General features: G+C 39.6%; 1 protein-coding gene and 1 non-coding gene across 10 annotated transcripts in view; both read left to right on the top strand.

Moving 5' to 3' along the window:
* The window catches only part of LOC149679606 (uncharacterized), a 142,138-nt gene that overhangs the window by 80,093 nt on the left and 37,994 nt on the right, over positions 1-24,051 (top strand). For 5 of the 9 annotated variants that reach the window (XR_016365847.1, XR_016365846.1, XR_016365848.1 and 2 more), the window contains exons 3-14: positions 8,360-8,569; positions 9,618-10,418; positions 11,101-11,355; positions 12,567-12,774; positions 15,604-16,344; positions 16,441-17,279; positions 17,813-18,133; positions 18,316-18,830; positions 18,948-19,709; positions 19,932-20,254; positions 20,567-20,879; positions 21,387-21,850. Coding sequence is in view for 6 of the 9 variants with exons in the window: in XM_089835430.1 (XP_089691556.1) it covers positions 8,360-8,569; positions 9,618-10,418; positions 11,101-11,355; positions 12,567-12,774; positions 15,604-16,344; positions 16,441-17,279; positions 17,813-18,133; positions 18,316-18,830; positions 18,948-19,709; positions 19,932-20,254; positions 20,567-20,879; positions 21,387-21,850 (5,752 nt within the window). In the remaining 3 variants the exon portion in view is untranslated. The remainder of the gene's footprint in view (positions 1-8,359; positions 8,570-9,617; positions 10,419-11,100; positions 11,356-12,566; positions 12,775-15,603; positions 16,345-16,440; positions 17,280-17,812; positions 18,134-18,315; positions 18,831-18,947; positions 19,710-19,931; positions 20,255-20,566; positions 20,880-21,386; positions 21,851-24,051) is intronic. The other 4 variants (XM_089835429.1, XM_089835431.1, XM_089835428.1 and 1 more) reach the window with 4 other exon arrangements.
* On the top strand, positions 6,851-7,040 carry LOC149679614 (U2 spliceosomal RNA). The gene has a single exon (XR_016365964.1). It is a non-coding gene; the product is annotated as a U2 spliceosomal RNA (small nuclear RNA).

The following is a 24,051-nucleotide window of genomic DNA, read 5'->3' as shown; positions in this document are numbered from 1 at the left end:
TATGTTTGTATGATTAATTTATGTGTTTATATGATTATTTAATTCATTAGCATATATGATTATTTAATTCATTAGTGTATATGATTATTTAATTAATTAATATATATGATTAATTTTGATAAAATCCTGACTGACTGATCATAAACTGCAACGTATTTCATTGAGTGTCAAACTTATCGCTGTTACAATACCTATAGTTTGGCATAGTTATCATTGCAACGTTACTTGTCTGCTAAAAAAACGTTATGTCTGCCAAAAATAAAGCAATTTAACCCAGCGCGTTCCTATCCCTATGAGACTGATCATAAAACTTCAAGATCAGTATGCAACGCTGATAAAACTAATACAATTTCGTTTATCGTTAAGCCTTGGCTGATTTTTAACTTTTAAGTTAATGCAATTTCAGGATGGCCTTTATAAACCATAAGATTTTTTATTTTGCTAATTATTGACCGCTATTAAAATGGTCTTTTCTTATCACTAAACATTAATTTTGTCGCGACAGTTTTTGTGTGTGTATTTATTGAAATGAAGGCAATGCGCAGAAAGGTTTTGTTCGATGGTTTTACGTGCTCAGTCCCATCCTAACTCTTCATTGGTTCATATTTTGACTGTACCAGTTTTCAGTTTTTTTCCAGGTCATAGCATAAGTTTATAAGATATGTTCCATAAGTTTGTCACTGCTTACAAACTGTGTCGTGAAGTGAGTGAGGTAGGTCATAGATTCGAGGTAAAGCGACGCCTGGTGACTGGGGTTCTGTCAAAGGCTTAGTAATGCAGACTAAATGGGAAGATAGAAGTCCTGCAAAATTTACTACACCAATTCTCGCTTTCGTCGTTCTCGAACTAGCTCGAGCTGTAAGTCTCTGGGTTTACGAAGTATGGGAAGCGTCATACTTATGGAACATGTCTTATAAACTTATGGTACCTTCATACTCTAATTCAATCCGAATAACGTATTTTCACCGGGTTTTTATATCTTTACGGTTGACTTTATATTCAGGGCAAAGTGAGGTTGAACTGGACTTCATTATCAGTTTGCCAAATTTTGATTACGACCCTATTTTAACTTAAATAACGATCTCATTAGTCTGACGACGAAACCCTTGCCTTTAATAACAATGACAAGTCACCTTGTCTTCTTTCGCTATGCAGTGCAGCTAGGTTCTCGTTAGATAAAAATTACATTTGTTCCATGTCGTGTAGTCCAAAGAGCTGGCTGGTTATCTTGAATTACGATGTCTGGGACGCTTCGTTTGCTAAATAGGAGTAAGGGACACCGCATGTATATATGAAACAGGTCAAGAGAGTAAATCAAGGAGTATATTTCTCAGGTGTTCGCTGGAACACGCAACTTTATATTTTGAGCACCAATTAAGCCTTGATTTTTGAAAATATGTTTAATATGTTGGGGGTCTGGTGCAAAGCGACTTAAATAAACCAAAAGCATATACATGGTGTTTCTAATAAGTCTGGTCATGAGTTAATAATATGTTAGCTCCCTAGGGAGCTAACATATTATTAACTCATGGTCTGGTGGCATAAATTAAGGGGGATGTTTGTTCTTTGGGAAATCGATTTTGAGTCGAAAATGTCTTAACTTCTATCTCCATTTTAACTTTTATCTCCAGTTACGATTTGATGGGTGTTTTAGGGATGACCCCTTAATTATACAGGGTGTTTCTGAAAAGTCCATCACAAATTAAGGGGCGTGTTTATGGGACCAAACTGAGCGAAAAGTACCAAAGAACATGGGGTGTACAACATTTTGTTACGGAGATATGGCCTTCCAAACATTCGCCCCTAAAACAAGGAAATATCCAAAAATGAGGAGTAACACTTAAGACCGACTAACCAGCTTGTTTAAAATTACTAGACAATTTCAATAGCCTTTAATCGAACAATTGATTTCTACCTTTACTAATCAGAAGCGTATAAATGAGTAGAAGTATGCCTACGGTGGTAATGTAAAATTAATCCCAAGTGACATGATGTTTCAAGATCTTCCCAGCACCAAGTAAAATGGTTCTGATTGAAGGGACTTTTATTAGCACAGCGTTAACAACGTTATTTTCAGGAATTAGTCCAAATGTCCACGGGCGGCATTACAAAAACGAGGCAGTCTTTCGAATGATACTTGGACATGTTGGAAGATCCCTGGCTTGTTCCTGTTATCTCAAACCGTAAAAAGCTACGCAAATCTTCATCATCACGGACAACACTCTTGTACGTTAGGTATGACCTTGAGAAAACCTAAAAGGACATCTCGAATGTATTTGAAAAACCCATCTCCAATTAAGGGGCGTGTTGTTTGTTTCCAACAGAGTAAACTCGCCCAGAGAACAATTACAATGCAGAGCCACGTTTCGGCGTTAATGGCCCACAAAGGTGGTCCCAAACAAAAGAACAAACTTTAATTTGTTTCGTTCAGTAAGTATTTCATGTGTCATAGATAAAACGCCATGATTAATGCACAAAGAAAATGTTATTGACAAGTTTTCGGACCGCGATGCTGAAATGTGGTGGTGCACCATCGTGCATGAACCACATTCTGTTTATTAAACCTAAGGGTACGTCTTCGAGTAGTTCTGGTAAATCGTCCCGTAAGAACTACAAGTAAGCCACACCGTTTAACCTGGGCTCTAGGAAATATGGCCCAATTAAATTGTCACCCACAATACTACACCACACGTTTAAGCTGAATTGTACTTTGTGAATTCTAACGCAAGTTGCGTGTGGTTTTTTCTTAATCAGCAAACCAATTGGCGGCTGCTTGTTTTTGGATCGTCCTCGAAAATAGTGAGAACTTCGCCTATTCTTAAAAAACAGAGCACTAAAACAGAGCACTATGTTTTTTAAGAAAGGAATAAAAGAGGTTTCACGTACATGTGTTTGTTTTATTAAACTCATAATTCAACGAAGTCTGTTACAATGCCTTTCTTCACAAATGCCGAATATGCGGATATGCACCTAATGTATGGACTAGCCGAGGGGAATGCCGCTGCAGCTGTACGCTTGTATCAGGAAAGATTTCCGCAGAGGCGACTACCAAATCGACTGACGTTCGAGGCTGTGGACAGACGTTTGAGGCAAGATGGACGAATCCAACCGGCTGGACCTCAACCTAGAGCGAGAGCCATCCCAGAGGCCGTAGAAGACGAAGTTCCACCATTTTCGAGGACGAGCCTGAATCAAGTACCCGCCAAGTTGGTCGCCGATTAGGCGTAAACCACACGCTCGTGTGGAAAATCCTCAGAAGCCACCGGTTTCATCCTTTCCATGTTCAAAAAGTTCAAGGTTTGAATCCAGCGGACTACCCACGACGCACGGCGTTTTGTCAGTGGTTTCTGGCTAAAGTAAACGATATCGATTTCCCACGGGATTTGTTGGTTACTGACGAAGCTAACTTTTCACGGGATGGTATTATTAACTTACATAATAAACATCAATGGTCCCAGCTAAACCCCCACGCAACTTGCGTTAGAAGTCACCAAGTACAATTCAGTTTAAACGTGTGGTGTGGTATTGTGGGTGACAATTTAATTGGGCCAAATTTCCTAGAGCCCAGGTTAAACGGTGTGGCTTACTTGCAGTTCTTACGGGACGATTTACCGGAACTACTCGAAGACGTACCCTTAGGTTTGGTAAACAGAATGTGGTTCATGCACGATGGTGCACCACCACATTTCAGCATCGCGGTCCGAAATTATCTTAACGCGACCTTCCCTTTGCGGTGGTTAGGTCGAGGTGGACCTGTGGAGTGGCCTGCTCGATCACCCGATCTGAACCCTTGTGATTTCTTTCTTTGGGGCCACCTGAAAGACTTAGTTTATCAGACTGAAGTGCCCGATGTTGAAGAGCTACGTCGACGAATAATTCACGGCTGTCAAACAATTCGCGAAACTCCAGGCATTTTTCAACGTGTAAGGGAATCATTTGTAAGACGTGCTAATGTGTGCCTTAACGCGGGTGGTGAACACTTTGAACATATTTTGTAACTAGTTGCAATTAAATGTTAAAACTTGTCAATAAATTCATTTTCTTCGTGCATTAATCATGGCGTTTTATCTATGACACATGAAACACTTACTGAACGAAACAAATTAAAGTTTGTTCTTGTTTTTGGGACCACCTTTGTGGGCCATTAACGCCGAAACGTGGCTCTGCATTGTAATTGTTCTCTGGGCGAGTTTACTCTGTTGGAAACAAACAACACGCCCCTTAATTGGAGATGGGTTTTTCAAATACATTCGAGATGTCCTTTTAGGTTTTCTCAAGGTCATACCTAACGTACAAGAGTGTTGTCCGTGATGATGAAGATTTGCGTAGCTTTTTACGGTTTGAGATAACAGGAACAAGCCAGGGATCTTCCAACATGTCCAAGTATCATTCGAAAGACTGCCTCGTTTTTGTAATGCCGCCCGTGGACATTTGGACTAATTCCTGAAAATAACGTTGTTTACGCTGTGCTTATAAAAGTCCCTTCAATCAGAACCATTTTACTTGGTGCTGGGAAGATCTTGAAACATCATGTCACTTGGGATTAATTTTACATTACCACCGTAGGCATACTTCTACTCATTTATACGCTTCTGATTAGTAAAGGTAGAAATCAATTGTTCGATTAAAGGCTATTGAAATTGTCTAGTAATTTTAAACAAGCTGGTTATTCGGTCTTAAATGTTACTCCTCATTTTTGGATATTTCCTTGTTTTAGGGGCGAATGTTTGGAAGGCCATATCTCCGTAACAAAATGTTGTACACCCCATGTTCTTTGGTACTTTCCGCTCAGTTTGGTCCCATAAACACGCCCCTTAATTTGTGATGGACTTTTCAGAAACACCCTGTATTAGAAATCATTGTCTAAATCAGTTTCTTAATTAAATTTAAGGGGTCATCCGTAAAACACTCCAATCATAACTGGAAAACAGTGTCCCTTAGGGCAAAATTGCGATAAAAGTTACATTTTCTACTCAAAATCGATTTCCCAAAGAACAAACATCCCCCTTAATTTACGCCACAAAACACCCTTTTCTTCGTGAAACTTATCAGGCCGCTTTCGTTTTAACTGCGCATGATCGCAACGCAAGCAACAAATCATTTCCCAGCGTAATGACCGTCAGAGGCCAAACTGAAAATTGTCGTCTGCAGTATGATGTGTCTAAAAAATGCGCAGTAGCACATTATCGCGGACGATAGGAGATTGTTAGGTGACCTCACAGTTATAAGGGAGACTGGCTCTATGGCGCGCGAATAATTAGGCATCTTATACCTTCTCCCTAATAAACTAGATATCACTTCTTGGTTAAACCAAACTTTCCTTGCTTTATCGTCCTTGGTTGGTTTTTTTCTCTTGGGTATAGATATATATTATAAGTCACGTGTTTTAAATACATTCAAGTTAAACACCGAACTTTTATTTGAATCACGACGGACTGAAAAGTCAAAGTAAAGTTTCAATTTATTATAATTTTGTATAAGTATGTTTTAAACAGGTACAGCTTTCTCAGAGGTAATTTATAAAACTCGTGGTCCAAATACCGACCGACCTGCCTTTTGGGAAAATGTTTTATTTATTAAAATATGCAAAACATTGCAATATGTTAATTCAAGAAATTGAAACTCAAATTGTGAAGGATTAGGCCTTCATTTTTGAGTATGGTCTTTAAAATCAAATCGCGTAAAGTGGTAGTGTAGAGCTTAAAATATGAAACTTTAAAATCGTTGAAAATCGATTTAGCATAAAGATTGAGTAACTCTTGCTAAGAAAATAATATATTACTGTTAAGGCCCGTTTAGACTAGACTAAAATCTTGCGTTTGCGTCGGTAGAAGTCGCATTGCTCGCTTAATTAGACACGTGACAACGACTAAAAGGTTCGCGGGTTTTTATTTGCAAATTCGTTGGTTAGTGTCTATCGAGATGGCGCCACCTCATTAGGGCCTTTTCTTGGCCATAGCTCACTCGATCATGCCTTAACTTTTTACCTAAATTTACGTTTCATCTGTCTAACACTCTAATATGACTTATTTAGGATTGCCCATAGGCCAAAATGTCATATAACATTTTTGACTCAAAATAACCTCCCCGTACTTTGTGTTGGTAATTAATGGAATCATCTATTGAGTTGAATTGTTGAACTTGGATAAGACCCAAAATCAAATAGAAAATCCGGTTTTTCAATATTAATTTAGCTCCTCCCAAGTCTTTAACTGACTAGGTAGGTAATGGATTACAACGTCAAAATCGTTTCAAATTTTACGACAAGTTAAAAACCCCGAAAGCTCGTATATTTTTACTCGGGAAACTCGGGATTATTTCTCGGGCTTGGAAACATTTTGTTTCTTAAAACGTACTCACTCAATTATTTAAATAATGTGTCAGATGAAGGTTTAAGACTCGTTAATTTTGCCTTAGACATTCTATTCAATTTCACAAGATGAGGATGAAGACACATCATATCTTCCGGGGAAATATCTAAACATTGTTATATAATTTTAATTAATTTCTTTAATATTGTGGATAATTTTAATTAATTTCTTAAATATTGTGGATAATTTTAATTAATTTCTTGGATATTGTGGATAATTTTAATTAATTTCTTGGATATTGTGGATAATTTTAATTAATTTCTTGGATATTGTGGATAATTTTAATAATAATAATTTCCATAATTTTGCTTATTTACTCACTTGGTTAATGTTAATTAATTAAATATTGAACCTTAATCAACCGTTTTCATCCAGTTAATTGCCTTTCACTATAATTTCCAGCACTTCAGTTTCATATTTAATTAATTAGTAAGCATTAATTAATGAAATATTTAGTCTTAATTAGCCGTGTAATTGGTATCGCTTCTCGGCCTTTTGGCTAAGATCATGTGTAGTATCTGTTCTGATCAGCTTAATATCTGATCGGGTTCCATTGGGACCCTTCGATATTAACTCGATTTTTGGAACTGGGCGGAGTTTAACGGGCTTGCCCGACTTCGCCACGAGTCGACCTGATATTGCACCACATTCAGGAAAGGCTCACACCCTCAATAATTATGGAAAAAATAAACACTGTCAGACTGTAACAAATGTCTTTTAAAATTGAACAGTTGGTGGGATGCTTTTGATTAAAATTTGTAATAACCCACCTAAAAGTTCTAGCTTTATTCTGTGACTGTTTTTAATTCCGAAAACGTTTAATTGTAAAAGACCTTGCACAATTTTTAATCCGAAACGAAAAATCAATTGAGTTGATTTTTATCTACGTGTGAAGTTACTAAAAAACTAACGTAGCTTATTGGAACGGAGTTTATTGTGGCTTTTGGTTTGTGTGTGTGTGTGAACTGTGAAGCTCGTATACACGAAAATATTTTGGAAATAAAAGCTCTACTAAAATAACTCCGAGCTCGTACTTATTGCAATAATCGTGTTCACGTTGACTATTATAGGGTCGCACTATTCTTGGCTAATCCCGTAGCCAGCTCGAATAGAGAATGAAAGGGTCACAATTATACAGTTCAACTCGTAAATTCCTATCAGCAGAAGTGAGATGAGACTAGAAGTGAAGGGCTCTAGCATTGATAGTAGATCCTGGCACTAGTGAACAAATTTGAGGATTTTATGCCGCTTCCCACGCGGCTACACTACTGAGAAAAAAATTGGTCGAGTTCCAAAAACATTTCCTACCCCCTTCCCCTCAACCTAAAGCGGCCGAACACGGACGTGGCTCCTTGAATCTAGTTCTGCCGTCTAGCGTCTCACGTTTTGGGGAAAATTCAGAAACCGCTACCAGAGGGCCAACCGTTCTTGTGTTATCAAGAATATTCACTTTCGCCGAGTGAAGAATTTGGTTAGCTCAGTACTTCTGGTCTCATCTCACTTCTGCTATCAGTAATTGAAGGCTTCTCCACTTTTGTTAGAACCTCTCTTCGTAGATAAAACTACATTATTTTGTTAAAAGGTTAATATATGAGCTAAATACCCATTTTTTGTTCTTTTATTAAAAAGTCTTAGGCTTCGATGTCAACTTTTGAAACTTTATAAAATCATTGTAATTATGTGATTAGTTTTACTAATAATTTTGATGCTATTTATCCTATATAATTCGATTAAAAAATGGTTAACAGAAAATTTCGATCCCATTTTAATGGCGCTTATCCGTGGAAACGAAAATAATATTTTAACTTCCGGTTAATAGTGTTGGCTTGGTGGTGATTTCCTACATAATATTCAGTATGAAATTTCATAGAAATCTCTGTGAGGGTTTAATAACATTATGAAGTGGTATTTTTTAGAGTTAGGTTAACACACGTAGCTGTTAATATTATGTAAAACTAATTTTTCGTTCTTGTTATTTTTTGTTACAGAATACGGTATGGGCCTGTAACGACTGTGCCAAAAGTAAGGGGTCCAGACAGAAGGCTGAAAGGGAGAGACTAGCGCGCCACCATTCCGAGGAAGGGCGCGGAAATCAAGGTCAAAGGTCAGGGTATGCCGTGAATGGGGATCGACACGCTCCTGATGGTCAAACCGCCAAGAATCAACAAATGCTTATGAGGGGAACTTCGCAGGAAAAGGTATGTTCATTCTTTTCTTCCTTCTATATTTTGACAAAATTTTAGCTTTTTGGAAGTATTATAAAATTGTTTTTAAAGGGAGGGTGAAATGGACAATCAAGTGACTTTTTTATCAATTCTGGATTCTTCTACAAATTATAAGACTAATCTAAATATTAAAACAGAATCATTTTCAAATTAAAATTAGTTTTCTACAGATTTCATAGGTAATTTAAAATTAGCACCTCAGACCAATCGCGTAACGCCTTGCCTTCTTGTTAACTGAATTTTCGTGGCACGCTCTATAGCATGTAGTCCACTAAGCCTTGTGAAACCATATCGTTAACGTAACGTCACGTATCCAAATACGAACAGAACGCCATCTGATTACGTTTTCCTAAAGGATGCTTTCGCACTTAGGTAATGGGTGCCCTCTTTCGGATGATTTACGAACTTAAAACAGTAACGATACGGTTTCGCAAGGCTAAGTGGGCTACTTGCTTATATCTCGCGCCATTATTGCCAGTTTTGCCACATGATGTGCAATTTTATAGAATCTCGTGCTAAATATCATTCTTTCATCATGGAGTGTGCGTGCCACGTGAATTTTGTTAACAAGAAGGCACGGCGTTCCTCGATTGGTCGGAGGGGCTAATTTCAAATTAACCATGAAATCTCAAACTAATTTGGATTTTAAAGTCATTCAGAGTATGTTTCACTATGCAGATTGGTTTTAAAATTAGCAGTAGAAACAATAAAAATCACATGATTTTCCTTTTCACCCTCAGTTTAAGTTATTAGATAATAACAGTACTAAGAGCCATACAGGACCAGAGAGCGTTCAAGGACCCATCACAAAAGTATGAAATCATGGAAATCTAACTCTCTCGGGTCTTGTATGGGTTTTTGGCATTACTTAAATTTTCCATAAATGAAATCCTTGTTCTTTTCGCAAATTAAATTTAGTATGTTATGGAAATCAAAATTAGTGATCTCATGGGTCTCATCATTTCTCTAACTACCTTTCTTTTAATTTTCTTTTAAAAACCCCATTGACCCTAAACTACAGTTGCAAGATCACGATCGTCGCGAGGACCCAAAGTCACGTGAGTATCCACCGAATCATCCCGCAGTAGATGACTTAGTTACGGGGCACGGGAGACAGCAAAGTCATCACCAACATCAATCATCAACCGAAAAACCGCAACCCCAACAACAACAACAACAACCGCAACAACGTCAGACTTCCCACCACCCCAATAACCAATCGGAAACGAGCAGTAACCGGAAACAGAGACCGGAAGAGAACGCTTCCGGAGAAATAAACGCCAAACGTCGACGCGAAGAAGAGGAACAAATATTATTACAAAAAAGGCGATCTTCTTACGAGGAAGAACGTGAACGTGAACGCGAACGCGAAACGGAAGTGAAAAACATAAACGGCGGAATTAGAAGGTTGTCCCTCGAAGAAGATGATAAGAAACGTCGACTGGAAGACGAGAAAAAACGTCGATTCGAAGAGGAAGCCAATAAAACTAACGGGTTAACTTCCAGGCGCTCTTTCGAAGAGAACGAACAACGTCTTACTTCCGGCTCCGGTGGCGGAAATAGGCGGGATGAAGAACGAATTATTATTTCCAGTGGTGGCGGCGGAAGTAGACGTGATAGTGATGATCGTATCATAACCGGTAATAGACGGGAAAATGAAGATCGCGTAGTTTCTGGGGGTAGGCGAGAAGATGAACGTATCACTTCCGCCGGAAGTAGAAGGGATAGTAGTGAAAAACGGAAGTCGGCATCGAGAAGATCCTTAGAAGATGACGACGAAGATGAGGATGAATATGAGGAAGACGAAGATGAAGAGGAAGAGGTAGGCGGAAGTGAATTTTCATCGTATTTCTTATCGGTGTCATTTTTGGGAAGGCTTTGTCATTCGAAAGGTAATGACAAACGCTACTGATCTCACTCAGAGTTGGTTTTCACAACCCATTAAGTCTACGGGAGCGAATCACAAGTTCCTTATATACAGGTTGTTTCTGATAAGTTTGCCATAAATTAAGGCGCAAGTTCTTTGGGAAATCGATTTTGAATCGAAAATGTGACTTCTATCGCTATTTTGCCACAAGGGACACTGTTTTCGAGTTATGATTGATTTGAGTCTTTTAGGATGACCCCTTAATTAAATTAGAAATCATTGCCTTAATCAGTTTCGCTATTAAATTCAAAGGGGTCATCCGTTAAACACTCCAAGTTTAACTTGAAAACAGTGTCCCTTAGGGCAAAATGGCGATAGAAGTACAGAATATTTTCGACTCAAAATCGATTTCCCAAAGAACATCCCCTTAATTTATAACAGACTTATCGGCAACCCCAATCAAAGCAACAACTTTGACTTAGTGCCCAATCTCTTCCCTACTTTCTAATGACACTGATAAGATTTACGTTGGAACTGTGTTAAATCTTGTTGGACAAGAAGGTTGTCAACTAACCACTTGACTCCAACCTAAAATTTAACACAATACAATTCGCTCTGACCTCCTACGGTCATAAAGGAGGAAGATGAAGAGGAAGAGGAAGAAGAAGAAGACGAGGAAATAATCGGAAGACGAAGCGGAACCACAACCGGAAGTAGTGGTAGTGTGGGTGGCGGTGGTGGTGGTGGTAGTGGTAGTAGTAGCGCTTCCACCAAAGAGGAAAGAGCCCGAACGGACCTTTTTTACGGGACCCAACCTCAACGGGAAACGGATCATAATCGGTACGAACTGGACGAAGATTACGAACGAGAAGGCGAGGTACGAAACTCATTTGTGGGTGATGTTCAATTTCGAGTAATTGGTGGTCAATATGAGAAATATCTTGGTGATTCAGAAGTTATATTTTTTTCCCCAAAACACTTAGTTTATCATAAGTTTATAAGATACCACTTCCAAACTTCCAATACTTTGTAAGTGCAAGTCTTACTGAATACTGAGAACATAGCCCTATAATTCATAAGTATGGGTCTGCCATAATGGGATTATTGAAAAGGCATTGTCAATAGGAGACAAAATTAAAGAGACTATAACAACATTTTCGTTTAGATGTTCCTCTTTCAAACTAGAACAGAATAGAGGCGTGGTTAAGTTTCGTTAAAGGAGGATTGAGATATGAAGTTACCGTATTTTTTAAAAACGGTAATTTACCGCTTCACATTCTTCTAAACATAAAATTACCCTTCTGTCGGTATTTTATGGTAAATATTTTTTTCACGTGTACGTCAATTAAACCACGTTGAATTGCAAGCACTTATACTTAGTTTGGGTGGTTTAAACAGCGCCATCTAATGGAAAATTGAGGGAAAACTGGACTCCGAAGCAAAATTGTCCAATTTTTTATGTCTCTGTCAGTCGACTCTAGTACACTTTTTTACTAAAGAAGGTTTTGACTCTGAGCCCAAAAATTTGGAAACGGTTTAGTAATTTGCCATTGCAATATTTCGATTTGATATAAATTGATAATTTACGGCGGTGTTTGGTAAATTACCGGTAAGAAACGGACGGTATATTACCGAATTATATCTCTACCATCGCTATTACGAGATCAGAGAGGTATTATTCACGATGGCTGATTTTAGAAGTAGGGAATGTCGTTGGTTAAAGGGACTGAGAAGAAGCTATCGGCGGGTGGGTAAAAATTATTTGAATTACGTCAGAGGCACGTGACCGAAGAAGCTTAGTTCGTTTTATTTCGAAATACAAGCACTTTGCAGAATTGGCGCTGCAATCTCGCGAAAAACAAGGACAAGGTGTCCAGTCCCACTCTATGTGGAGTCTTTGCATCTTGTTGTCACGTGGTGCCTGTGACGTATTTCAAATAATTTTTACCCGCCCGCCGATAGCTTCTACGCAGTCCGACCTAGGTTGAAACCTTTTTCGAGTCACCATGATATTCCCTTGTTATGACTTGACCCTAATCCCTCGAAATTTAACACTGGCTTGTCCCGTCCCATGGCTTTGGTCAATTGACGCGTCCGTATAAGGAGGAAGAAGACAGTGACGAAGATTTGGAAGAATCGGAAGCGTCGGCGATGCACGCCATGTCTTTTTACGAGCACAATCCCGGGATGGTCTACACCATCCCGGAGGAAGAGGAGGAAGCTGTTTCGCCCATCAATCCCAAAATCTCGGCCAATTTGAATCACGTTGAACTGAATTCCGATACGGCGTCGTCCCTCACTAGATGGCGAGGTAAAACGCGAAACGCTACTATAACGTACTGTCTTCTACTGTACGTCCAAATAATTATCTAAAAAAACCCAATGCAATGGTCCACCCGTCAACGTTACCAGTTCCGTTCCGTATTCCGTGTGCTTTGTGTCTGATATGATCTAATCATATGGAAAGAGGCTCCATTATAAAAATCAAAAATATATAATGATCTACAGGCCTTCTGCTGTCTATCTCAATCAGAAATATCTCTCACTCTTTCTATCACGTGCTTCATTTGGGCTCTCTACGTCTCTAAATTCGAATTTTAAAATATTTTTTATTAATTATTCATTCAAATCTTACATTTTTTCTTCTTATCAAAAATATTTTAACGCTTTCTAAATTTCTCAAAGGGCAAGCGTCATCGGAAGTTTACAGTTTTTTCTTTGTTTACGGCTGTGAATAGAGCTTAGTTAGGGCTACACAATGAGACCAGTTTCGATGAAATCCGTCTGTAAATAACGGAGCTATGATCGTTTGAAATTTATGCGGTTTTCGTGGTGACGTCATTATGGAATTGTGAAATAAGTTAGTATGAGGGCAGGAGAAAGGGGCTTTTTGTAGAAGAGAGTTAGGGCTACAAAATAAGACCAGTTTCGATGAAATCCATCTGTAAATAAGGGAGCTATGATCATTTGAAATTTATACCGTTTGCGTGGCGACGTCATCATGGAATTGCGAAATAAATTAGTGTGAGGACAGGAGAAAAGGGCTTTTGATGAAAGAGAGTTAGAGCTACAGAATGAGACCAGTTTCGATGAAATCCGTCTGTAAATAACGGAGCTATGATCGTTTGAAATTTACATGGTTTGCGTGGTGACGTCATTATGGAATTGTGAAATAAATTAGTGTGAGGGGAGGAAAGACGGGCTTTTGATAGAAGAGAGTTAGGGCTACAAAAAGACGTCAGTTTTGATGAAATCCATGTGTAAATAAGGGAGCTATGATCTTTTGAAATTTATATGGTTTGCGTGGTGACGTCATTATGGAATAATTAAAGAGATCAGTGCAAGGGTAAAAATAAAGGTCTTTAGATTGGCGAGAGTTAAGGCTACAAAATGACATTAGTTTTGACGAAATCGGACTGTAAATTGGAGAATTATGAGCGTTTGAAATGCATAGGAAGTAGTGACGTCATTATGGAATTTCGAAAGAAAATAATATACAGACAAAATTAATTGCTTCAGATCGTCCAATTTTGACGTTCTTGGTCTCATTTGATAGGTCCTAACGAGCTTTATTCATATCTGCAATGAACTAAAAGCTAATTTTTGAGTGACGCTTGTCATTTTTAAATATTTACAGCCTTATTTATTTTTTGTTTTCCTAAATTTTATTTCGGTATTATTTACTGGCTTATTTACAATTTAATTTGAATTATTTTATTATTTCCATTAAATCCCATACTTTTTCATAAATCGCTAATATTATTTCTTAAAAATTAGTTGAAATATTTATTTTTCAATTAATTTTTAAAAATAAAGCTTTAAGTATGGGATTTAACGCTATGGCTTATTATTGAAATCAAATTGAAACAAAAAAAAATTGCATTTTTTAAATTATTTAATGATATTCATATTTTATTTTAAAAATACGGAAATTAATTTATTATTTTTTTTCAAAAAAAAAAAACAAATTACATTACAAATCACACCATGTTACAGCTGAATTTTAAAGTAGGTTGTAGAAATTTTTTCAATATCTTTTTTAGTTTTAATGTTTATTTTCATAATTCTTGGCTATTTACAAATTTTTATTAAAAAATTAATGTAGTTTTTAAAACAATTTTTACTTATTCAAAAGCTTTTAAAGCGGTATATATATATTTTTCAAAACTAACCAAGTTTTTTTAACCATACAGAAATTATATATTTTTTAAAAATTCCACTGTACGCCTATTTAATTTTAGAAAATATTTTAATTTTATTTTTAAATCTAAAAAAAATTATTAAATAATGAATTTAATTAAAAATAGCAGCGGAAGGTCTTGCTAGAGTAGCCAAATTCCGATTTGTTTTTTAATTGGTTATTGTATTCTCTGACGTAATAATGACGTCATACAAGATAACAATTAACCATTTAAAGAATATAATTTAATATTAAATTTTCAGTAGAAATTTTTTTACCATTTAGTGATTGGTGAAAATATTTTAACTGATTTAATTTTAAATGATTAAAAAAAATATCGTCATGTTTTGCATGCTTGTAGTGTTGGCTCAGTGGAATACTCGCCTCAGAAAACTGACAATATATATTTGTTTTGCATCATTTTGCTGCCTATTTTGTTTTTTCAATTTTTGTTGTTTTTGTTTTTGAGTGGCAATTTTTTTAATTTTTACATTAATTTTTTTTGGAGTTTCGCTCGCATTGATGCATGATTTTTTGCAAGAAGTACGTGGTGTGATATATAGAAACAAATTTATCCCCCAAAACTTTCTCGAAAATTTGTTTTTAATCTAAAAAAAAATACATGAAACTATACAAGAAAACCTCCAATTTATTGTTTTTTATTTTATTTTTAATTTTATTATTATTTTAAATTGCATTATTTCGTTTTTTGAATAATCCATACCAAAATACCTTTATTATCCCGCGCTGTGTTGACGAAAAATAAAATCTTCAGGGAGATTGAAACGTAAAGAATTATTTATTATACAGTTTCTTAAGCTTAGGCTTAGATGCCTAATTTTAACGGGTTTTAGAAACATTATCAAAATTATCTCAACTTGTTTCAATCTCCCTTTCAATTTTTATCCCAAACCATCTAAATTATTATTTTCTTTCCACTTTATTTTTGTGTGTCCTTAGGGATGGGTCAAACTAATTACCAGCTGCAACAACAACAACAGCAGCAGCAACCACAAAAGCTGGATCCTCGTGACCCTAGAAACTTGCAGCAGCAACAATTGCAACAACAACAACAGCAGCAGCAACAGCAACAACAGTTAGCGAGCCAGCAGCAACAAGCGGCTCAAAACCAACGCAACCAAGCTATGAACAACGCGGCAGCAGCTCAACAAAATGAGCAACGAATGAGAGCGATGCAACAACAGCAACTTCAGCAACAACAAGCGCAGTTGCAACAACATCAGCAACAATTGCAGCAGCAGCAGTTGCAGCAACAACAGCAAGCCGCTGCCAGACAACAGCAACAACAGTTACAGCAGCAGCAGCAACAACAACAACAGCAGCAGTTGCAGCAGCAACAACTTCAACAACAGCAGCAATTGCAGGCGCAACAACTGCAGCAGCAGCAGCAACGCGGGGTTATTGCGACATCCACGTCAAGCGTCGTTATGATGTCATCTTCTCCTCTGAAACAACAACCGGACCAACAAAAAACGCTGAACAACTCGATTCCCAGGACATTCCCCCTAACGTCTCTGACGCAAACATTTCAGCAACAGTTTCAACCGCCGGTATCCACAACCCAACAGCAACTACAACTGCAGCAGCAAGCGGCTCAGATGCAAGCCGAGCAGCAATTTCAAGCGCAACAAATGATGCAACAGCAACATCAGCAAACGATGCAGCAGCAACAAACGCAAGGTGCTGGTCTTAAACTAAAACCTAAGAGCATTGATTTGCCGCCGACAAAGAAGGGCGTTAAAAAACCTGACCCACAGGATTGGTCTCCCGTTGCAGATTTATCCCCGATCATGGACGTCTCGCCGTCGGTCGAAGCCGCTGAGCAGGAACTGATGGAAAAATTCCGGAATGTGGACGACGCCAATCAACACGCCAAACCGGTGACCCAAGCCTCGATTCCTCGCGCAACTAGTGGCACCATCTCCGGGATGATCGCCGATTTCAACAAGGCATTGGGTTTGCAGTCATCCCCGATAGACGAATCTAGCTCGCGTACCGCTACTAGCGTGTCACCGGGCGTCGCGGAACAGTCCGTTCAACAAGCACACCTACCACCGTCAACGACGCTAAGCCTAACCTCCGTAAACTCGACCCAGGACGCCCAAACAAACCAAATGATTCAAGCGCAACTCCTACAACAAAATCAACTCCAACAACAACAACAATTGCAACAACAGCAGTTGCAATTACAACACTTGCAACTACAACAGCAGCAGTTACAGCAGCAACAACAAATGCAGCAGCAAGTTACGCAGATTAGCTTGCAGCAGCAACAACAACAGCAACAGCAACAGCAGCAGCAGCAACAACAACAGCAACCGGTTCAGCAAACTTCTCCCGCTATGCCTAAAAGGGTTCATCGAAGATTACCCCAACCGACTATGGAGCAAATGCAAGCGGCTGTCGCCATGGCTTCGCAAAGTCCCAAGACTAAGTTCACGACGGGCAAAACTGTCGGGCAGTCTTCGGTCTTGACCAGTTCCGCTTCGTCGCAGCAAGCTTCTTTGTCCATGGCCAGACCAGTGTCCCCCATTATGCAGCGTAAAGAAGTTGGCCAGTCGACAGTTGGACAACTCAGTATGAATAATATAACTAATATGAACAGTAACCAGCAAGTGAGTACAGATGCAAACTATTCTTGTCACTATTTTTTGGGAAGGTGAAATGAAATTTTGGAAAAGTATGAACAAGTATACTCGCAATATTGAAGCCCGTAACTTATTCTTTCGGTTTCTAGCGTTGTCCCGTTATTGTTCGTTTTGCATTATCTGTAATTACGGATTATGTAAAATTACGTGACTGGTAAAGTACCTAAAAGGCGTCTCGGCTAATTCTAATTGCACACAAAGCTTTATAGGTCTTTGATTTGTTCTATTAGCAGTGTTTCGACTATGAAACAAATTTATGTCAGTCCTATCTCTTGCACAGTTCACACTGTTCATAATTTTAGAGAAATAGTCCAATAGAAAAATATTTTCACGCTCAGTTTCATAGGCATTTCCGGAAGTGTTGAGAGGGTTATAATAATTATTTCTAAGAGAGATGGACTTGCGTTTAAACGTTCACCTTCCTTTTAAACGAGTGTGTGTTGTTGTTGGAGTAGTATATAGACGGAATAATGCTGCAATTCGGCAACCATACCATATAGTCGGGTACCGCTATTTATTCGCAGTTGCTGTCCGGGCGCACCATGGGAGCGCCGACCATATTAACGTCGGCCGTTTCCGGCTCTACCATTATGACTCCTAACATAGTACCTTCGCTCGTATCATCTTTATCCGCCACCGATCATTATCAGCAGTCGATGAACATCCCCACCATGACCTTTACGCACCCTTCGCCCATGGTGGAGCGTTCGGCCATTGGCCTCGCCTCCTCGGGAACCGTCGATACCTCGAGATCTATCTCCAGACCGAGCAGCGCCTCCCCCATAGCCGGAAGCGCAGCTAGGTCTGTCATGAATCAGCAGGTAATCTACTACTCACACTTTTCCCGTAACTAACTTGAAATCTGCACACTCAGTTAATTGATTAACTTATTCAGGCCTGACTTCCTGAACGTTAAGGTCAATTGTAAAGAATTGTCACATGTGTTTAATGATATTGTATCGCTAATAAACCAACATCGTTTTTTTTTACGTCTCTCGAGCAGGGAGCAGATTCTGATAGTCTGAGCGAATCGGATAGCGCAAAAGCCGGTAAAATCAGACGACGTTTACCGCCTCTTCCACAAGACCAAGAACCGGTTCCCGTACCGACCCGACGCGTCAAGGACCGAACGCGTACCTTATCCATGGGTGCCGCCCCGCTAACCCAACACGAACGCGTACGCGAACGCAAAACGACGCCTCAAAGAACATCCTCTCTGGACGGGATGACCGGCACTACCTCCGTCGCACCAGGCGGAGGTGTGGTCCATACGCCTTCCGCTTCCGTTATGAACACGGCGATGGGAGCGGCCACCACGTCGTCCGTCTCGTCCCTGGGAATCAGTCAACTGCCCACCTCGGCCTCGGTCCTATCGGACAGTCTGCTGATGCCCAAGAGAGAGAGTCCGATGCAATTGCTTCCTCGCACCGCTAGCTACACTCTGGATCCCGCCAGCATTAGCGAATTATTGGGGCGACGCGATTTAAGCGCCCCGCATAGCTTATCCTCGTACACTAGGTAAGTAAATTAAAAACCCAGTGTTAAGTATTACTTTTCTACACAGACGACGGTGAAATCCAATGTCCCAGGTAGATCAGGTACTTCAATATTTCCTACTTCCGGTTGTTTTTGCAGATCTCCTTCCTCGATCCTGGGACCGGAATTGAGTCAACGTCTCGGGCTCAGCGACGGCGACATCAGCGGGACTAAATTACCGTCCTACATGATGTCGCTGAAACAGCAGCTCCGGGACGAGTTGAAAAGCGTCACGGAGGAGCGAAGACGCTTCTTGGAGTTCCGAGATCGCGAAAGAGATTTTTACCGTCGAAGCGAAACCGACTTGTCCTCCCTGCTGGACCGCCCGTGGGCCGACTCGGCTTACGACACCCTCTTGGCCCACCGCAAGTTCATGCATTCTTCCTTACCAGGTACTTCGACCTCCCCGGTCCCGTCGGCGGCGTCGCGAAGAACGGGAGTCCCCCGGACGTCGCCTCAGGCGTCGCCCAGAAGAACGAGGCATCGCCGGCAAACGTCGGACCCCAAGGTACCGCCTTTTTCGCCCATCAGGGAGGACAGAGACTCGGAGGAACGGGCTGCCCAGTACAAGGCTTTATTGGCCGGAATGGCGCCCTTCAAATCCTACGAATTCGAATCAATCGACGAGAGATTGCGGCCGGAAGCGGCTTACGTATCGGCTTCCGGAATTTATACTGGAAGTCTTCCTCGGGGTTTGGGTGACCGACCCCATCATCGGGGTTCTTCCCTGTCGGATATTCGGAGCGAGAAACTCGGTGGACATTTCCCCGGCTCTTTGCCCGTCAAGGAAACTTCCATTAATAATATTGGTCATGGCGAGGATGACGATTATCTACAGAGATATATTAAAGAATTAAGAAGGTCAGTGTACTATTAAATTTATCACACCTGTCAAAGATAGGATGTAGTTGTGGATAGTCCGTACTCACTTATTTCACATTCGCACCGTTTGTACTACAAGCATTTTAACCGTTGTCCTCGTCAATCCCTAAGCACTTCGTGTTGTCCTTGAGTGGTCAGGCATTCAGTAACGGTTAATTACAGTTTTGGAGTTTCGTTTTCGTTCCATTGTATTTCGGCCAGGTTTAGACGACCAAGTGATGGTGCTATTGGAGCCATGCCTTACGGAGCGTTGTCGGCGGACGGGTACGGACGCGCCAGTTCGTCGTCCTATCTGTCGCAGGCCGACCGTCGAAGACGAAAGGACAAGAAGACGCGCAAACCGCGCTCCTGGCACCCTTCTCCCTACGTCTCCGAAGACGAAGATGAGCAGCTCAGCCGCGAAGAGAAAAAGGCTAAAATCAAGGCCGAAATCGCCCGCCGTAGACAGCAAATCGAAGAGAACGCGCGATTGCACGAGGAACTCATGAAACTTGCACGCCTCAGGGATTCCGGAGACATGTTGGGTAAGACATTCAATTCATTCCCAACAGTTTGCGCGGGATACGAAGCTTCGTACACTAGTTATTAGTGATCAAAACATCCTATTAACTACGTTTAAGAACCTAATATCATTAAACAGTTATCTCTTTGAAATTTCGAGGGACCTGGTTATATCAGATAAATAGATACAGACCCTCATTTACGTTTAAAACAGGTCAAAAATTAATCTTAACTTCCTTGCTCATACCGTTATTTTTGTATCGACAAAGCGTCTCCTATAGGGTTTATGGGATCCATGGTTATCTTGAATGATGGATAATTGTTATATTCGTCAGGGTACCGTCCCAATATCTCGATGGAACACCTATTCCCGACGACCCATTCGGCCGACAGTCTCAGTTCGGGTTCAACCCGTAGCCAGGCTTCGGTCGTAGTGGAGCCGCACGGGGTCCATCGTGGTGGTACCTCATCGAGCAGCGTCCTCCAAGCCATCGACGAAATCTTGGCCAAAGATGTCTACGGCACCGCCCAACGTTCCTCGGGATACGGAACCTCTTCGTCCCGATATTACAGCGGAAGCGGCGGAAAATCGGCAACCGGAAGCGGAAGTTCATCCGCATACAAACCATCGCCTTCCGGTTATTCCGGGTACGGTAGTAGTACAACTTCTTCGCACTACTCTAGACGTCACAAATAACGTTTATAACGACGTTAAAAACATTTTTTTCCAAAGCAAAAAAAAAAAAAAACAAAAAAAATCGTTCGAAAACATAACAAATCGCAACCAAGAAATATTTAGATGTTCGTATCTGCAATCTATTCCTATACAGTATATTTAGATAATTAACTAGTTAAAGTACCGAAAATTAACCGTTTAAAATTGCCTTAGGAGGGTTTCGGGTCTAATATTAATATTAAGGTTATCCGTATCAAAAACAAATGTTATAGTAATACTAAATAGGTTTTGGTTGACCGCATCGCGTCAGCTTCGTTTCTTTAGCTGGTTAGGGACGTTTCTTAGGTTTATCATTATAATTTGACCTGATTAATGAATTATAATGACGTGACGTGACGAACGCCCTTTGACCTCGCGCAGAAAAAAAACCAGGGGGCCCCCCCAAAATTGGAGACAACAGTTTTTTGGTTCTCTTACAGCTACGATTACGCTCAGAACCTACTATCTAACATAAACTGGCTGGGACGCGAGGACAGTCCTACCAATCACTTCCCGGACCCTAACAGCGCCGAAGACAAGAGCATAGCACGTATAGCATCAACCTTCCCACCTGACGAACGGGAAGGTGATTATCACAGAATGGAAAGAATGGAAACAACAGGAAGTAGTAGCGGAAACAGACGGTACCAGCATCCGGTAATGCAACAGCACCATGGTCATCATTTGCACCATCACCACCCCGGGGTGGGAGTTGACTTCTCACCCATGACGACCGACACGGAGACGCCGACCGATTACGACCCGACTCCGGCCATGCCATTGTTACCGGATATGCCAACTAGATCCCGGAAGTTACTGGAGAATTTGGGTTCCTCACCAATTATAAGTCAACCAGAACGCGGAAGTGGAGGCGGCGGAGGTTCCGGAAGTGGACAAGCTTCAGGTACGAGTGGGTCTTCTTGGTGATGGTGATTTTTTTTGGTGGTGGTGGTTGGTGACGCGCGACAAGATATGTTATGGGTCCTGGGTAGGTGATAATGGTAAATGTGTTTTTTAAATTAACGTTAACCGGCGGTTATTTCCCCAGTGTCCCCTCCTTCTGTCCCATTTCTACATTTTTTATTATTTTCGTTTACAAGTACTAGTTCCCTTTCTATTGTTTCCGTTTTTTGCCTGTTTCTATATCAAAGGATTTAATTATAAAGACGACGGGAAGAAATTCAAATTTGTTAAGCCTAATTTATGGCTTCATTGTACGGCGCTTTTAAGGGTGCGTCTAGATACATCTGCAGTAATGCTCATGGATAGTTCAAAGATTTACCGTGAATTGTAACTTAATGGGAGCATCAAGGGTTTAATTATGTTGATTTCATTCGCTTTATAGGCACAAGAATGTTATTAAAATGCACCAAATCATTGCGTTGGTCTATTTTAAAAAGTTACCGATATTAGGCCTAAAATTTGCGTAATGAAATTGAATTCGACGATTTTCACTCTTTATTTTTCGAGTTGGCTAAAGTTTCAGCCAATCAGGGAAAGGAACTCAAAAGCGGGGAAAGCGACCTAAATTCCTTGGCCAATGAAACTGCCAGTCGGATTTTGTGGGAAAATTTTGAAAATGATAATAAAAATTGGTAGAATCCACCCTATTCCCGATGCATTTACCGAGGCTTACCATGATTTTTAACTGATAAATTTGGGTTAAAATGATGCATCGTCCGCTTCAGAGTCGAAAGGTTTCAATATTTTCAACTCTGAAGCAGACGACGCCGCATTTTGACCTCACCTCTTTCAATTAAAAATCGCGTTTTAAGCCTTGGCACACGCATCGGGAATAAGGTGGATTTCTTTTAGGCCTAATATCGGAAACTTTGAAATGCAAATGTTTTGGTGAGTTTTGTTAAGCCTATTATTCCCTTTTAAAATGAGTAAACTCAACTTATTCGAATCCTTTGATCTCCTTTTAATAACGGTTGAAAATAAATTATGAAAGTAAGTTAGGCCTAACGCTTTTTATGGAGAACCAAGGCTTGCTTGTCTCGCATTTAAATTAAAATCATGTCTTCTTGACAAGCTCTTATTACTAAGCCTTATATTAAAAACAAAGCCATCCTAACAATTAAATTCAAAATTAATTGAAATTATCTAGACACTCTCTTTAACAAGAAAGCCAGCGTGTGCTAAGCGTAGAAAAAATGCATAAAATAAGGTAGTATGCCGGTACATCGCAAATCGAGCGCTAGCTATTTTGCGCTTGGGAAAATTGCAAAATTAACGCAAATTATTTCATACGCATGCGCAGTTAATTGGCGTAATTCTACAAAAGAAAATTATAAAAAAATTCCCGTTCTCTTTAAAATAAAAAGTCCTTCATTTATTTGTTTTATTTATTTAATTTTTTTTTCACACACTTATAAATTATAAATTAGCTGTTAGCCTAAAAACGTAATGATAATAAAAACCGGTTTTTTGCCTACGTGTGATAAAAATTGGTGCCATTTATATGATCTAATTAAAATAGAAGGAAAATTAAAATCGCGAGCATTTACGAGAAAATAAAATAATAAAAAAAAAAGTTTAAAATAAATTTAAAATCTTTCTCTTCCAAGGAAATTAATGAGAAATTGGATTCTAAAATTCTAGTAAATCTATCTATATTAAATATATATAAATATCTATCAAAATTATCTATATACTGTTTCAATGTCCCCCCCCCCTCCCCCTCCAAAATCAAATACATCCCTGAAAAAAAAATATGGTATACGTGTGTTTCATGGTGTGTTATTACTTTGTGAACAAATTAACCCCGCCCCTGGTTGTTTTACTCCAATCAACGTAAAGTATAGCTTGAGAGAAGTTTTTTTTATCGGTTAATAAATTTGAGATAATTTGTTATTTTTAACGGATTATGACTGTTAATATTCGACTGAAATATTAGTAAAGTTTCGTATTAATTTTCAAGTCGCCAAGCTTAATATCACGTCCATTTTGGACGAGCTGTATAATTCTCAGTAATACTCCAGCCAATAGGTGGCCGCCACGTTAGAAGAGAGTATAAACTTAAGAAAATTGAAAAATCGTCTGCTAATATTCAGAAATGAATATGAGCAGACGCTACCAGCGCCTTTTTCCTCTAAACTGCTG

This window comes from Phalangium opilio, unplaced genomic scaffold (assembly GCF_054372755.1).
Source record: "Phalangium opilio isolate 3A_F unplaced genomic scaffold, DU_Popi_V2 ptg000041l_1, whole genome shotgun sequence".
NCBI lineage: Eukaryota > Metazoa > Arthropoda > Arachnida > Opiliones > Phalangiidae > Phalangium > Phalangium opilio.
The sequence above is the reverse complement of the archived record's forward strand: the minus strand, read 5'-3'. Positions and strand labels throughout refer to the sequence as shown.